The 14,843-nt window shown below is 51.2% G+C and overlaps 1 protein-coding gene across 1 annotated transcript; it reads right to left on the bottom strand.

The window, feature by feature from the left end:
- Positions 1-127: 127 nt before the first annotated feature.
- On the bottom strand, positions 128-14,060 carry LOC134151834 (disintegrin and metalloproteinase domain-containing protein 18-like). Its single transcript, XM_062596679.1, has 22 exons — positions 14,015-14,060; positions 12,230-12,294; positions 11,810-11,871; positions 11,315-11,393; positions 10,739-10,815; positions 10,319-10,439; positions 9,637-9,714; positions 9,289-9,360; positions 8,281-8,447; positions 7,944-8,025; positions 7,449-7,585; positions 7,143-7,326; positions 6,777-6,866; positions 5,301-5,499; positions 4,535-4,643; positions 3,753-3,936; positions 3,417-3,497; positions 2,719-2,836; positions 2,407-2,563; positions 1,228-1,260; positions 827-897; positions 128-246 (listed from the first exon to the last, which is right to left on the bottom strand). The coding sequence occupies exons 1-22, from the start codon at positions 14,058-14,060 to the stop codon at positions 128-130; spliced, it is 2,331 nt and encodes a 776-aa protein (XP_062452663.1).
- Between the last annotated feature and the right edge of the window lie 783 nt (positions 14,061-14,843).

The following is a 14,843-nucleotide window of genomic DNA, read 5'->3' as shown; positions in this document are numbered from 1 at the left end:
GACGGCCCCGCGGGGCCCGCACGAACAGCGACGGTGCCCACGGGGAGCCCCGCACGAACGGCGACGGTGCCCACGGGGGTCCCCGCACGAACGGCGACGGTGCCCACGGGGAGCCCCACACGAACGGTCACGGTGCCCGTGGGGGGTCCCCACACCAACGGCCCACGGGGGTCCCCGCACTAATGGCAATGGTGCTCATGGGGGGTCCCCACACCAACGGCGATGGTCCCCCGCCCACAGGTGTCCCTGCACTAACGGTGACAGTCCCCCGCCCACGGGGGTCCCCGATGTTAGACAGTCCCCCAGGGGTGTCCCCGCACTAACGGTGACGGTCCCCCGCCCACGGGGGTCCCCACACTAATGGCAACGGTGCCCCTGGGGAGCCCCACACGAACGGCGATGGTCCCTCACCCACGGGGGCCCCCGCTGTTAACGACAACGGTGCCCCGGGTGCCCCGGTGTCCCCGCGCCAACGGTGCCAGCCCCCCGCCCCGGCGGTCCCTGCGGCCAGACGGCGCCCCCGGGGGGTCCCCGCGCGAACGGTCACAGTGCCCCGCCCACGGGGCTCCCACACGAACAGCGACGGTGCCCACGGGGGTCCCCGCACTAACGGTGACGGTCCCCCGCCCACGGGGGTCCCCGCTGTTAACGGTGCCCCGGGTGCCCCGGTGTCCCCGCGCTAACGGCGACGGCCCCCGCCGGCGCGGCCCCCGCCGCCCGCCGCTAACGGCCCCGCCGCCCGCAGAGGCGCGGACGCGCGGCTCCGCCCAACGCCTTTATTGCCCGCGGCGCCCGCCCGGCCCCGGCCCCGGCCCCGGCCCCGGCCCCGGCTCCGGCTCCGGCTCCGGCTCCGGCCCCGACTCCTCGGTAGCGGCGCTGCCCTCCTCGGCGGCGGAGCTGCGGCAGGAGGGACAGGGCGGCGCCGTGAGCCGGGCGGCCCGGCTCGGCCCGGCCCCACTCTGCCCAGCCCGCACGGCCGGACGGCAGCACATCGCAGCTTGGCCTGGCACGGCCAGAGCCGGCACAGCCCAGCTCGGTCCAGCCCAGCACGGCTTGGCTCAACACAGAGCAGCCTGACCGAGCGTGGCTTTGGCTCTGCGTAAGCACAGCCAGACCGCACGGCTCAGCAAAACCCGACCGAACGCGTCTCGGCACCGCACGGCACAGCTCCGCTCTGAGCCAGCCTGCCTTTACCAGGGCAGGGAGAGTCTCAGCGTGGGGTCTCACCTCTCGTAGCTGGACAGGCTGCCATCTTCTGACCTAGTGTTGGACGAAGGAGAGTTAGAGGCAGGTGGAAGGAGCATGATTTCATAGCTAGTGCCAGAGTCAGGCCAGTCCCATGGTGTGAGATATCCCCCAGTGGAGGATGGACTCCGTCCCAGAGAAAGCGCTCGCTTCTCTTCCAGCTGCTGCACGGCTTCCCTGACATCTCTGCGCACACGCTCCTCAGCACACATGTGAAAGCCCGACAAGAGGCCCAATTCTTTGGGAAGAGCAAGGTCCATCAGGGATGCCCCATGCTATGGTGCACAAGTAAGCACCACAGAGGAGAGGCAAACACACTCTCCTTTCTCAACAGCAAAACCCTGTGCCCCACGGCGTTGTGTGGAAATGGGGACAGAAGGAGGGCAGTGTGATGCATCCTGACCATGCTTTTTTACAGCAAGGAATCTGGCCAAGGGAGGCACTTCGGGGGACAGTCAGGGGAGAGCTAACAGCAGGTCCCCTTCTTGGAGCATGTGGTACTGTTTCTGTATTACTTCACTTCTCCAAGTAAATGGTGCACAGGCTATCGTACTGCACATCTCTGCACCCACAGCTTAGAGAAAGACATGCTATTTCTGGCAGGGTAGAAGAACCCTCAAGAGTCCTGGCGTTACCCAGCAGGCATTCTTTCCAAACCTGTATGCTAAACTCATGCTTTCCCTTCGTTCTTTCAGCAACCCCACGCTGTCTCCCACATGCTCTTTTCCTCCACGTTTGGACAGATTGTATTGCCTTCCAGCTTTCTGTATCTTTACTGAGACCTGTGGCTTTTCCTGTATCCTCCTTTTGCCCTTCTAAAGTTTGCTTTTCCCAGAAATTAGCAAGTGGAAAACCAACTTCCTCTAGCTTGTTCTTACAGACATCAAGCTTGCTGTCATGAAATCCACTTTGTTAGTTTTGCTTCTGCTACATTTGTATATTCTGCAAGTCTATTGTTGGTTAGTCTCCTCCTTTGATGAGCCACAACAGTTCCCACTGTTTACAAACCACATTGTTTCCAAAGTGCTGCATTCCCTGCTGCTCCCAGTATGTAAATCCCATTCACATGAGCTTGTTCGGGAATTCACTGCTCCCAGAAATCCCTGACCATCTCCCAGACTCAGAAAGAAGGATTTACACTAGGAAGTAAAATTAATTTACCCGTTAGTTTGCAATCCCTTCCTCTCACAGAATCTGTTCAGCTGCTTCCACTTCAGGATCAGGACAGTCCCACCAACAACAATAGGGAGGAAGAGACAGAAGCTGAGCAGTAGCCAGGTTTTCAGTGTGTCGTTGGAGGAGCTTTTTGAGATAAGATCTAGGGAAAAAAACAAATACACAGCTCAAGGCAAAGGCAAGGGCAGCCTTCTTAGTTGTGAGATTTTTCTGTGAGGCTGTTTCCAGGATGGTGGGAGCTGCTGTTGTACCCAGTAAAAGCATCAGGGATCCAAAGCCCCAGCTTGGGGTACTCACCAGCATCCAGCATCCGTGGCCCACTGCTGATGCTGCCGCCCGAAGGAGATCCTTGAACCTTGCAGTTTGGAGGTTTCCAGCCCGGAAAACAATGGCAAACCTTCTTATTATTACACACCTGCAAATATCAGGATGGAAACAAAACATTCACAGTTTATAAAAACATGAGGACTACTAGTAAGTCATCACTAGGATTATTGTTTTCCTACCCACCCCCTTCCCTCTTATACAGACTCCCACAGCTGCAGTTAAAACCAGGCTGCAAGCACTACTCAACGCTGATGTTTGTGACAACTGATTGAACTTTCTGTGTTCCCAGTCTGCTATACCCCATGCTGCCTCTCATCTTCCACAACTATGCTCATTATTTCCAACATTAGTTCAGTTATATGCAGTTCCATCCTTTTTAGATATCCTTTTTCAGCTTTCTGCTAATCTAGACAAGCAAATAATCCACACTCCTTTATCTCATTTATTTTTGGTCTTAGGACTGAAAGTAAATTAGGTAGTATTACTTAATTTCTCCCACCATAACTCATTATTGCATGACAATTTTGGAGATCAAGTATCAGCCTAGAACAACTTTCTGACCAATTCACAGACAAGTCACAGTGGAAACTGGAAAAAACACTCTCTATCTTCTTCAGCAATATTAGTCAAAACAGTAGCACTGTATCAGTGACATTATTGTTACTTACTCCGTGTCCGAAGCATTTTTTCTGTGGATTGCAATCATACTTCAAGACTGAATGTGGATGGCAAGTGCCATTCAGACAAACCTAAAAATCCCAAAGGAAAAATATCCATCTGAGTGCTTTTTCATCATTCTTTATCACACTAGCCATGACTCTTAAACAGAATCCTAGGTCTAAAGAATGCTCAATAAGTAAATAAGCACAGGTAATAATTAACAAAAACGTAAGTACAGGATACCTTTAAACTACACTGCCAAATGACAACTATTTCTAGAACTGTTACACTTGTGGTATATTTAAATATATGCCGCTTTCAAGTGCTTGGGAAATATTTCTTACCTTTCCTGAATCACATTTTGTGCCTTCTTTAACCAGAAGAGGATCTGGCACTGTGGGTCCGCGCATATAATCAAAAGACACACACAAATGTTCTTGCACTTGAGCATAAATCACGGCGCCTTTAATTTGCGTGAATGGAATACGATTCGGATATGTACATATTAACTTTCCACATCCTAGATTCCTAAAAGAATCGATTGGCACAATAGATTAGAAGTGTGGGCACAGCATCTGATTGATCAGAATGCTGGAGAAGTTGAAACACACAACTTGGGAAGGGAGATTTGAATAAGAAAAAAAATCACAAGCAAATTATGTTTCCAGAGAGCTGGATCCTTGATAGGAAAGAAGCTGTTCTAAAAGGACATTAAATGATTACTGTCAGGTGTTTCATGAAATTGCTTCTCATGTATTCTATCAACAGCCTCCAGCACCTTCCATATTCATCAGACTGTAAGAAGTGTGCGCTCATCAGGAAGAAGAGCAAGCGTGTGAGGCTTCTCGTATTTGTCATGCCCAGTGGGAAACACTGAATGTCCCTTACATAGAACCTATTCCTCATCACACCAGCATTATCTGCTTCGGGGGAAAGACCAATTTATTAAAATAATTTCTCTAAGAATGGCTAAGGCTAATGCAGGAAGAAAATGCAGTCCTGCAAAAGAAAACCCTATAGAGAAGGAAACCTCCCATCAAATTCTAAATATTTGCATCTTCAGTAAAGGTAAGCACACATTAAATATGTATTCCCAGTAAAATGCTTTCCATTCCTTGAAACATACAGCCAAGAACAGGCCTGATACCCATCTTTCGGGTGATTTCCACAGTGTCCAAATCTATCTTGTTGACTGTTGACTTCTTCATAACACGCCAAAGGAGCATTTTTTGCACCTGGAAGTTTAGTAACAATATTGATTATACCAGAAGGTAATACAGAATGACATACTTCTGTTGCCTTTAACATTTATAAATTCTGATCTTTGTCAGAGTAATACTTAGCCTGCATTCCTACTCCATCTCTAGTTGCTTACACTCAAATTGTGAGATGGGCCTCATGGACAAATGGAATTACCTTAAAAGTCCAAAAGACCTTCTACAACAATATCTGGATATTTTTCTGGCTCATTCTCAGCTCTGAGAAGGCAGCAAGTTATGTAAGACAGATTGTGTGTCAAAATTCAGCCTGAAATCCTCATGTAAGCCTAATTCCTCTTCCTGACAGCCAATTCCTTTCCACTCTCCCCAAGTACAGGAAATCTGTCATTTAGTCTCCTCTGTCTTTCTCTACACTACCTACTTCCTACATTCTCCTTCTCTGCATTTCATGCAAAAGAGCAGGTGGCTGTCCACCACACTCAGATGTCGTCTTCTGCCCCGACACTACTCCTTTCAAAGCCAGCTGAAACTCAGTACAGATTTCTTGGGGAGTTTCATGGATGGAGTGATAGAGACTGAGAAGTACATAGCAATGACACCAAGCATACTATTATTAAAAAATGTACCGGAACTAGACATTAGTATCAATAAAAACAAAATTGTTTCTGTTACCTTTCCCATAGAGTCTCTGGCACTGCAGGTCAGGAGACTGGCAGCGTCCTTTGTAGCAGTAACCAGTGCCATGCTCACATTCATGCCCATCCTGAATATAATAGTCTGGAGGACAGGACGCAGAGGTCCCATTGCAGTACTCTGCGAGATCACACTGCACATCAGAGAGGGCCCGGCATTTGGTGTTCTTCTGTTTAAACTGGTGAAAGAGGTACAGATGAGAGATCTGTGGTCTGTCAAGGCGAACGGACGGCCTGTGATGCTTTAACAGCACAACTTTCCAAAGCCTCGCGTGATTACACAGAGGGAACATCCAGCTGTGCCAGTGCTACAGAACGGCAGAGCCACTGCACCTCGCGCCCACTGCTCACCCCTTATGTACCCGTCACACACACACACACACCATCCCAGCGTGGTCCCCTTTCAAGCCCTGTGCAGTCTCTCCAGATGCTGTTGGAGACGCATCCCCAGTACCTGCAGACTGTCCCTCCTCAGCTCTCAGGTTACCGTATGCACATTGGGGTGACGTTCACAATCTTTCCCTGGGATTTTTCTCCCTGGGATTTCAGGGACTTGAGCTGGAAAGCCCTACCCCAGGAACTGCTCTGATTGTATCCTCTTTCTCCTCTCCACAGCTCCTCCCAATAGCTGCAGGCTGAGCAAGCAAATGCTGAGGAACTTTCTCTGTACCAGTAGGTAAAGAGCAGTGAAACTGCAAACAGTAGCAAGAGTAGCAAGAGTAGAATGGTACATTTCCCTAATGCCTCAGCCTGCTGAGCTTTACACCAATCAGGTCTTCAGCAAGGTCTGAAGAAAGGAAGGGCTCACCAAGCGCTGGTGTGAGGTTCTCCTGCAGTAGCAGAACCAAGGCTACAAAGAGGAACAGTAGCTCCATGATGACAGGGCTGCCCTGGCAATCAGGAGATCTGACCAGTCCTCAGTCAGACTTCCTGTGTGAATCTGCACACAACACTGAGTCTTTCCATGCCTCAGCTTTTCACCCATAACATGATGACTATCAGACTCCCTTCTGCTGGTCTTTATCAATGTTTCATATCTTTGAGGCAGAAATTGAACTCTCCAGGCTGGCATTTAGCTCTGTTCCTGGTTCTGACCCATTTCATATGACCTGCCCTTCAAACATTAGTAAATCATTTTAACCATAGTCTTTCATCTTTCAACTTTCCCAATTAAATTCTATACATAACACTAGTTGAATAAGACTCTCCAAGTCAGGCATTCTGGGGAAAAATTACAAGCATATACCATGAAAGCTACCCTGTTCAAATTATTATATGTTTGGGAAAGTGCTCATTTGTCTAAAGACAATAGACAGCACAAATATTACTAAGCTTTTCAGAGCTGACCGTACAAAGAAAAGCAGAAAGTTAATTTATTAGTCTTACTATAGAAGATTACTATTTCTCCAAAATTTAAAAATAACCGTAACTTCTCGCAATTATGAACACATCTCACCTGACAATTTTCGCAGCATAATCCGGAGGAACACTTCATTCCTGGTTTGAACTTACACTGGGGAGTACAGCATTTGTCCTTTGCACATGCCTGGAAATGGAACAAAAATCATTTGCTTTAGATTTCCTCATTTATAGGACCACCATTTGCTCTATCCCTGCTCCTCCTAATACATGGCATACTCTGGAGGATTCAAAGGAAGATGAGTAAAGCTGCAAATCTTTGTGTTACTACCGGAACGCTGTAAAAACCAACAGACCAACAGTTGTGAACACAACTTCCAGCTTCTATTCACTCTCAAAGGGCAATTCCTTGAAACAGAAGAAAGCACAATCTCTTATTATTTAAGCAAAGCATGGTACTAACCTCTACTGACCCACAGTCACACTGCTCTCCTCGTTCCACAACGCCATTGCCACAGACTGGAGTTTTCCTGTAGGATGGTTCACTCACATGGGATCTACTGAAAGGGCAGTCTCTATTTCGCTTGAGAAACTTTTCGAAGTCTCGAATGCTGCAGGTACTAAAGGCTTTTACCCCACTGAAACGTCTAAAATGAATTATTATTATTAAATTGTACTTGTTTATGTTCTAACACATCTATACCTGGCAAGTAGAGTTCCTACAGTAAAAGGCAACATCACAGACAGATAGAGAACTTGGAAAACTTACAGTGCATTAGCATTCATTATACAAACGGAGCCGGGACACCGGCAGTCTCTGGACTTGTCATAGGTCATTCCCAGGCTCAGCCCCAGCAGCTGCGCCAGGATGATGGAAAATGACTCCAGGGTCACAGCCTTCTGGTACTGGAGGGAAGAGAGAGCAGAGCCTTGTCGCACCATCGCCTTCCTCGCGCAGACAGCGGCGCTGAACGCCGCTCTGGGCTGCCCCTGCCCCAGGCTCCCGCTGCCTGCACCTCTAGACGCCCATGCTGGCCCGCGGTCGGCCGCGTTGGAGGTGCGTGGCCGCGAGGACAGCGCAGGCAGGGACAGCACTCGGCCGGGGCATCACTTCTAGGGCTGGTGTGGCACCCGGTCCTGCAGTCCACACTCCCCTCCCAACCCGACTGTGGGCGAGTGCCAGCACCCCAGAAACGGTGCGTCCCGCGGCCCCGCTCGCTCCCCTTCTGCCTCCCCACGTGCACGCGGCCGCACGACACCGTACCACGGCCACTCCGCCAGCAGTCTCTTGCTGGCATGCCTGCCCTGGGATTGTGGCGCCTACGTATGTTGGTCGAGCCCTGTAACTAAAACACAAGTGTTTCACCAGCCGTCGAAGCCATGAAGCCTGCTTTCCTCATTGCCAGCCCACAGGCCAGACAGAACAGGTAACTACCAAGCTTAGAAAATTCTAGCGTGGTGTTTGCAATTATCTCATTGCATTTTTAACTTAATTTTTACAACAGTCATTTTAGTCATAGCAAAGTCTATTAATTGAAAGTACATGTACTCTACAGGTTGTTACTATTTGCTCTTAAATAATACAAAACCTTTAATCTTACAGAAATAAATAAGGCATATCATATGGCCGCAGAAAAAGGTTTGCCTGTTTCCACTCTAAAAATCGCTGTAGCACTTCTTCTCCTTCCCCTGTTGTCAGAATTTTATTCTTATTTGTCCAGAACTCCACTGAGGACAGCACAATTGTTAGATTAAGGGAATTAAACATCTGAAAATTTAACAGAAGGAATGGCTGCTCAGATATGCTACATTTGAAACGATGTTTAAATTTTTAGTTTTGTTAGCAGCTGATGTATTTTAGAAAAATAGGAGCAGTTGACAATTGATCTATCTGTACATATGAGTAGGATGAAAAAAGTGTAGAAAAAATAAAACTGAAAGAAAAAGAAATGATGTTTTTAAAAGAGCAAAATGCAGCAGTTCAGTAAGCAGGATCTTATAAATCAAAAATCAAGCTCTGCATGAATAAAGATATTAAACAATTAAACATACAGAACACACAAAATTGTCCATGTCTGTGTTTTTTGCGTTGACAGGACGAGATACTGTATCTACTGTAATTTAAAATCAAATACTTATGCAAATATAATATGCTACGTACACAGGCAAAAAAAATTCTTGCCCCTAACACAGACACATTGACGAAACGTGTTGATAGAATCCTGCACATGGGCCAGTGAGTGGAGCATTACATTAAAAGGCAATATATCATTGAAAAGATTTTAAAAACAGGTGCTAACTTTTTTGAAAGAAACACTGATTGTGAACATGCATTTGTGTGGCACAATAAACAGTGAAATCCTCATTTCTCCACACCTCCTAAACCAGGCTAGATAAGCCCTTAGGGCCACTCGGAGCTATAGGCAAACTAAACCAAAGGGTCAAAAGCTAAAAAGCTAAGATCAAATATTTCCAGGAAGCACAATTAATGCTTCTCAAAAAGTGTTCTTAAAAATCAGGCAAATCCTATCAATATCTAGCCTTTAGAAGGCTACAGTAAGACATCCAAGTTTTCCATTTCAACACACAAAAAAGTGGAAGGAACTTACATTGCTGAGAAAGCTGATGATTTGAACTACCTTCTTTGTCACAATATTGTTGTCAGAACCCATGTGCTTGTACTGAAAAGTAACAAGAGATTATATCTAAATTATTTGCTATAATGGAGCAGCCCAGGCTCATGGCATGATATTCAAATAGCAGGAATTTCTACAAGGGCTAGCTCTTTGTGTGTTCCTTCAGAATCCCTAACATAACTGCTTCTCAAAATTGGCTCTGATGAAATGATGCATGGCCACAAGATACAGATCGCTAGAAGACCATGACAAAGGTTTATACCAGTACTCTTAAAACCAAAGAAAACAATACAACACAGAAATTGTCTCACACAAACTTACCAAAGTCTTTTCCAAAACTACATACAGTTCCATATGTCTGGGGAGGCTTGACAACAACTGCAAAAAAAAAGGTCTTAACTATTAATTATTCCTTTCCCCATTTCAGTCATGGAATGTAAGAAATGATAATTTTTCTGGCAAGCAAGGAGACTCAAAATCTCCACAAAGCATCATTATCTCCTCATTTTGTTTTCAGAGCAGAATGTGAAAGGCCTATATCAGAACATAAGGCACATCACAAGTCTTTCAGTAACAACATTTACTCCTTGCTAAGAGGAAAAATAGGGCCCTCTGACAGTCACAAGAACAACTGCCCCAAGCACACTGCGCACTGCTGCCCGACTCTTTGAAAGTTAGGAGGAGGAGGAGGACTGCCACGTTTACAACTCAAACAACAAAGCAGGCAGCTCTCAGAAACACCTCTCAGTGGGCACTGGGACACACAAAATAGTCCTGCAACACTTATTACAGTTGCTTGTGCTCTTAAAAGCCCACCTCTCATCTCCGTCCTCCTGGAGCTCACAACGGACAAAGCTTCCTGCAGAACTACAGCCTCCCACAGCAGATGCTCACAAGGCCTCAACTTCTACTTTGAAAGGAAGCAAGTACTCACTTGTTTTCTGGGCAAATTATGAGCTATATCCTCTGCTGTCATGTTGTCCTTCCCTCTGTCAGCGTGGACATTTGCAAAGAGGAAACCCGCTGTGTTCTCATTACTCATCTGATAAACAAAGTGCTCAAACGCAGGTGAATAAACCCGAGGCTCAATCCCATAGCTCACGTTCTCAAACTGCAGCAGGCCTCTGCAAAGGTAAATGACGCAGGTGGCACCTGCTGCCGCAGCCGCAGCGCACAGACACCCTGCCCGGGGTCCCTCCCTGTGCGAGACCCGAGGACAGTGGCCGCCCAGAGCAGGAACGGCGACTGCCACCAGCGCGCGGTGCTCTCCGGGAGGCTGCGCTCCACCACCGGGGACGTTCAGAGCAGAGGCTGCGGCACGCTGAATGCTGCTGGCGGGCAACCGCTGGCTGCTTCGCAACGGAGGCCGCAGCTGCGCACGCACCAACGTGCACCACTGGAAGGGAGACGGGGCGACTGTTACCTGAGCCCGGAGCAGGTACTGAGAGTCACTGCTGAGTTTGGGAAGCCTTCAATGTACCCATGGTAGTAGCAATCATCCTAAATCAAAACAAAGGAAAAGCAATCCCTTATTCAGCCTTAAGTGCACTCAGATGACAGAACAATGAAGATTTTCTTGAGAATCTGTCTTTCACTCTAGTAATTAAGCATAAATCCTTTAGTGAAGATATGGAGTGCTTACGACAGAAAACTCCCGCCCTGTCTTCTCCTGAGCAGCACTGCTCTGGGATGATTTCTCCTTTCATGGCCACTCAGGAGGCGAAGAACTCTAGCTATGCTCAGGCTTAGTCTTTGAACTGAGTGACTAAGCAATTCACTACAATATTAAAGCTTTCAGAAAGGTGATTCTATCCGTGCATTTTCAAGGCAAGCTGTATATGTTTCTGCAGTACCTCTTGCCTTGTCTAGGAAGCAAAAATGTGGAGAAAGAAAGGAAGAACTGGCCCACTGGAATAACTAGTGACATCTCTCAAAATACTGAATAACAGGTATACCTGAAACAACTAAGGCACATAAAAACAAACAAAGCCAAGATTACCTTGATATGGGGCATATCAGAGTGCAAAGTTCCCTTCTCATTGTATGTGTAAATCCTGAAATCATCAGATAAAAAGAGCCTAGAAATGAAAGGTAGTAAAATGCTCTGAGAACACTCTGAAATGCACTTATCCTAAGTTTCTCTAGCTTGAATGAGGTCCTACAACCTGCCCTGTCACCCAGATGGCAGTCAGGCATCTAGCAGATCAGAAAAATGCTGACGGGCACATCAGGGCACAGGCACAAACACCCCCCAAGCACACACACACACAAGCCAGAGGTGCCCGCCAGCAGCGCACGTTCCCGGCCGCTGCAGCGGCTGCAAACAGCTCGGGGGAGCAGGCCAGCTCGAACACCTGCAGGCTGAAATCGCCCCCCGCAACCAGACACCAGCCCCGGCCACGGAGGCCGCCGGCAAGACCAGACCGCCCAGCGGCTGCGCCGGTCGACAACAGCACGACGGTGGGCAGAGCAGGAGAAACAAGGCCGCACTCACTGCCGCTTCAGGTGGACGGTATACGGCCTCCCCTCTATCGTGATGACGTAGGACACTGTGTCCTAGTGCACGCGGAGAAGCAAAAAAGGGACAATTAGGAACACCATCGTCACAGAAGCACGCTCGCCGGGCAAGGCACCACACGCGCGGGAAAATTACAACAACTCCGCAAGCAACTACTAGGGCCTCTGCAAGGGAAAGGCAGAGGGTCGGCTGTACCGACGGCGCAGGTCTGACACCTCCTGCAAAGGTGCCTGCATGTGCCCCCCGCCTCCCCCCGCCTCCCGCGCTAGGCAGCACAGGGCTTCCTAAAACTGTTCCTCTACCTGTCATACATTAACTGTTGCGGATTGTACTCCTGTACAGGTAAAGCCACTCACGCACACACACATACATGCAAAAACTTAATTACTTAAGTACCGTCTCTCCAGTTTTATTTGATAGTAACCTCTGTGGAATTGTGATGTGCAAAAATACTTGTGAACCTAGGGAAAGAGATTGCTTCTTAGTTAAAATCACAGAACAGTATCACCACCAACCCAGGAAAACAAATACTGTATGATGCCAGCATGAGAGCAAGATCCAGCTAAGGCAACCCAATTTGCACGAGGAACAGAAGTAGGACTCAGAGAGGCCAGTCACCCACACTCACTGGCAACCATACAATAAATGTCTACTTCAGAAGGAGTCACAGCATATCCGCTTCATCCCATATGCATTGCAATCCACAAAATAGTTGTCACGTGACTTCACGCTTTTAGCAGGCAGCCAACAAAACCCAACAACCATAATGCGCCAGAAGAGATAAAGCGCTTTAGCAATGGCCAAAGTCCCTGAAACCCTAATAGCAGAGTATTTGTTAAATAGAACAAACTAACAAGCAAAAAACCTTCCAACAGATTCCTCCTAATGAATTATGTACAACAGCTGGAGAACAAAATAGTCATCAAGTATCTCTGCCAAGGAACCAAGAGGAACAACTCCCTCCTGGCCCAAAGTTAGTTTTGCAATAGACAGGTACCCAAATTAGGAAATCTCATCTCAGGCCTCGGCTGGCCTTCACTGGAGTCATCATCAGCTACTTTGCTCTCGAAAAATATCACAGCAAAATAGAGGCTGGGAGCAGTAGCAGCTGTCCCCACTGCTGGGGAAGAAATCTCAAGGAGAAAGAAAAGCGGGGAAGTGCTGCCAAGTTGGGCTGCAGGAGATGCGAGCAAGCAGACGGTCAGGATCGGGGCGCGAGGCTGGAGGACACACGCGCAGCCAGCGCTCCCAGCACCCGGCCGCCCGCCCCGCTTGGCACGCGCGCAAGCCGCCGGCGGGTCCCGGTCCGCGGGAGGCCCGGGGCGGCCGCGGGGGCCGGGGCAGCGGGGCGCGCAGCCGGCCGAGCGGGGCGAGGGCCGCGCTTGGGGTGCGCAGCCGCGAGCGCCCGGCCGCCTCTCCGGGGCAGGGGCCAGGCCGGAGCGGGCGAGCGAGCGCCCCGACAGCGCAGCGGCCCCCCGCGCCCGCGGACGGCCTGGGGCGCCCGGCCGGCGTCGCGGAGCAATGGGGCATCGGCGGGGGGCAGGGCAGGCTGCGGTGCAGAGGGATGCCCCCAGGGTGGGGGGCTGGCGCGGGGCACAGGGGACTCTCCCTGAGGGTGGATCAGTGTGGGGTGCTGAGGGCTCTCCCCAGGAAGGGGGTTGGTGTGGGGTGGGGGATCTCCCTGTTGGGGGTCTGTGTGGGGCAGAGGCATCTCTCCTGCGGGCAGGGGTCAGCGTGGGGCACAGGGGACTCTCCCCGGGAAGGGGGTCACTGTGGGGCTCAGGGCAGGCTCTCCCTGGGAAGGGGGTCGCTCTGGGGCAGGAGGGGGGTCTCCCCAGGAAGAGAGTCGCTGTGGGGCAGAGGAGCAGGCGGGCTCTCCCCAGGAAAGGGGTCACCATGGGGTGAAGAAGGGAGCTCTCCCTGGGGAAGGGATTCGCTGTGGGGCAGAGGTGGGGGGTCTCTCTCCAGGACGGGGGTAGCTGTGGGGCACGGAGGGGCTCTCCTCGGGCAGGGGTCACCACTGGGCAGAGGGTCTTCCCTGGGCCGTGGGGCGGGGGGGGGTCTCCCTGGGCAGGGGGTCGCCGTGGGGCAGGGGGATCTCGCTGGGCAGGGGGGTGTCCGCGGGCCGTGGGGTCGCCGTGGGGCAGGGGGGGCCCCGCGGCCGCCCCCGCTGTCACTCACGCGGCGCGGCCAGCAGCGCCGCCAGCAGCGCCAGGCGCGGCCCCATGGCGCGGCCCCCGCCGCCCGCCGCTAACGGCCCCGCCGCCCGCAGAGGCGCGGACGCGCGGCTCCGCCCAACGCCTTTATTGCCCGCGGCGCCCGCCCGGCCCCGGCCCCGGTCCCGGCTCCAGCTCCGGCTCCGGCCCCGGCCCCGTCTCCATCTCCAGCTCCGTCTCCGGCCCCGACTCCTCGGTAGCGGCGCTGCCCTCCTCGGCGGCGGAGCTGCGGCAGGAGGGACAGGGCGGCGCCGTGAGCCGGGCGGCCCGGCCAGGGCATCGCCTCAGCCCCCACCTCAGAGACGGCCTCAGCCCCGGGGATCACCACAGCGATCCCTCAGCCCCGGGAATCACCTCAGCCTTGGGGATCACCACAGCAATCCCTCAGCCCTGGGGATCACCTCAGCGATCTCTCAGCCCCGGGAATCACCTCAGCCTTGGGGATCATCTCAGCCCCGGGGATCACCTCAGCGATCCCTCAGCCCCGGGGATCACCACAACCTTGGAGATCACCACAGCGATCCTTCAGCCCCGGGGATCACCACAGCGATCCCTCAGCCCCAGGAATCACCTCAGTGATCCCTCAGACCCGGGAATCACCTCAGCCTTGGGGATCACCTCAGCGATCCCTCAGCCCTGGGGATCACCACAACCTTGGAGATCACCACAGAGATCCCTCAGCCCCGGGAATCACCACAGCGATCCCTCAGCCCCGGGGATCACCTCAGCGATCCCTCAGCCCCGAGGATCACCACAACCTTGGAGATCACCACAGCGATCCCTCAGCCCCGGGG

Source organism: Rhea pennata, chromosome 28 (genome assembly GCF_028389875.1).
Source record: "Rhea pennata isolate bPtePen1 chromosome 28, bPtePen1.pri, whole genome shotgun sequence".
Taxonomy (NCBI): Eukaryota; Metazoa; Chordata; class Aves; order Rheiformes; family Rheidae; genus Rhea; species Rhea pennata.
Note: the sequence above shows the minus strand (reverse complement) of the source record. Positions and strands in the feature narration are given on the sequence as shown.

Bases quoted from the DNA above. Each gene is read 5' to 3' on its own strand.
- LOC134151834 (XM_062596679.1), bottom strand. From the start codon at position 14,060: ATGGGGCCGCGCCTGGCGCTGCTGGCGGCGCTGCTGGCCGCGCCGC. The intron at 8,448-9,288 runs GTAAGTTCCTTC...TTAAATTTTCAG, and splicing joins TCATCAGCTTTCTCAGCAAT to ATGTTTAATTCCCTTAATCT. The intron at 7,327-7,448 runs GTAAGTTTTCCA...AATTCATTTTAG, and splicing joins ATAATGAATGCTAATGCACT to ACGTTTCAGTGGGGTAAAAG.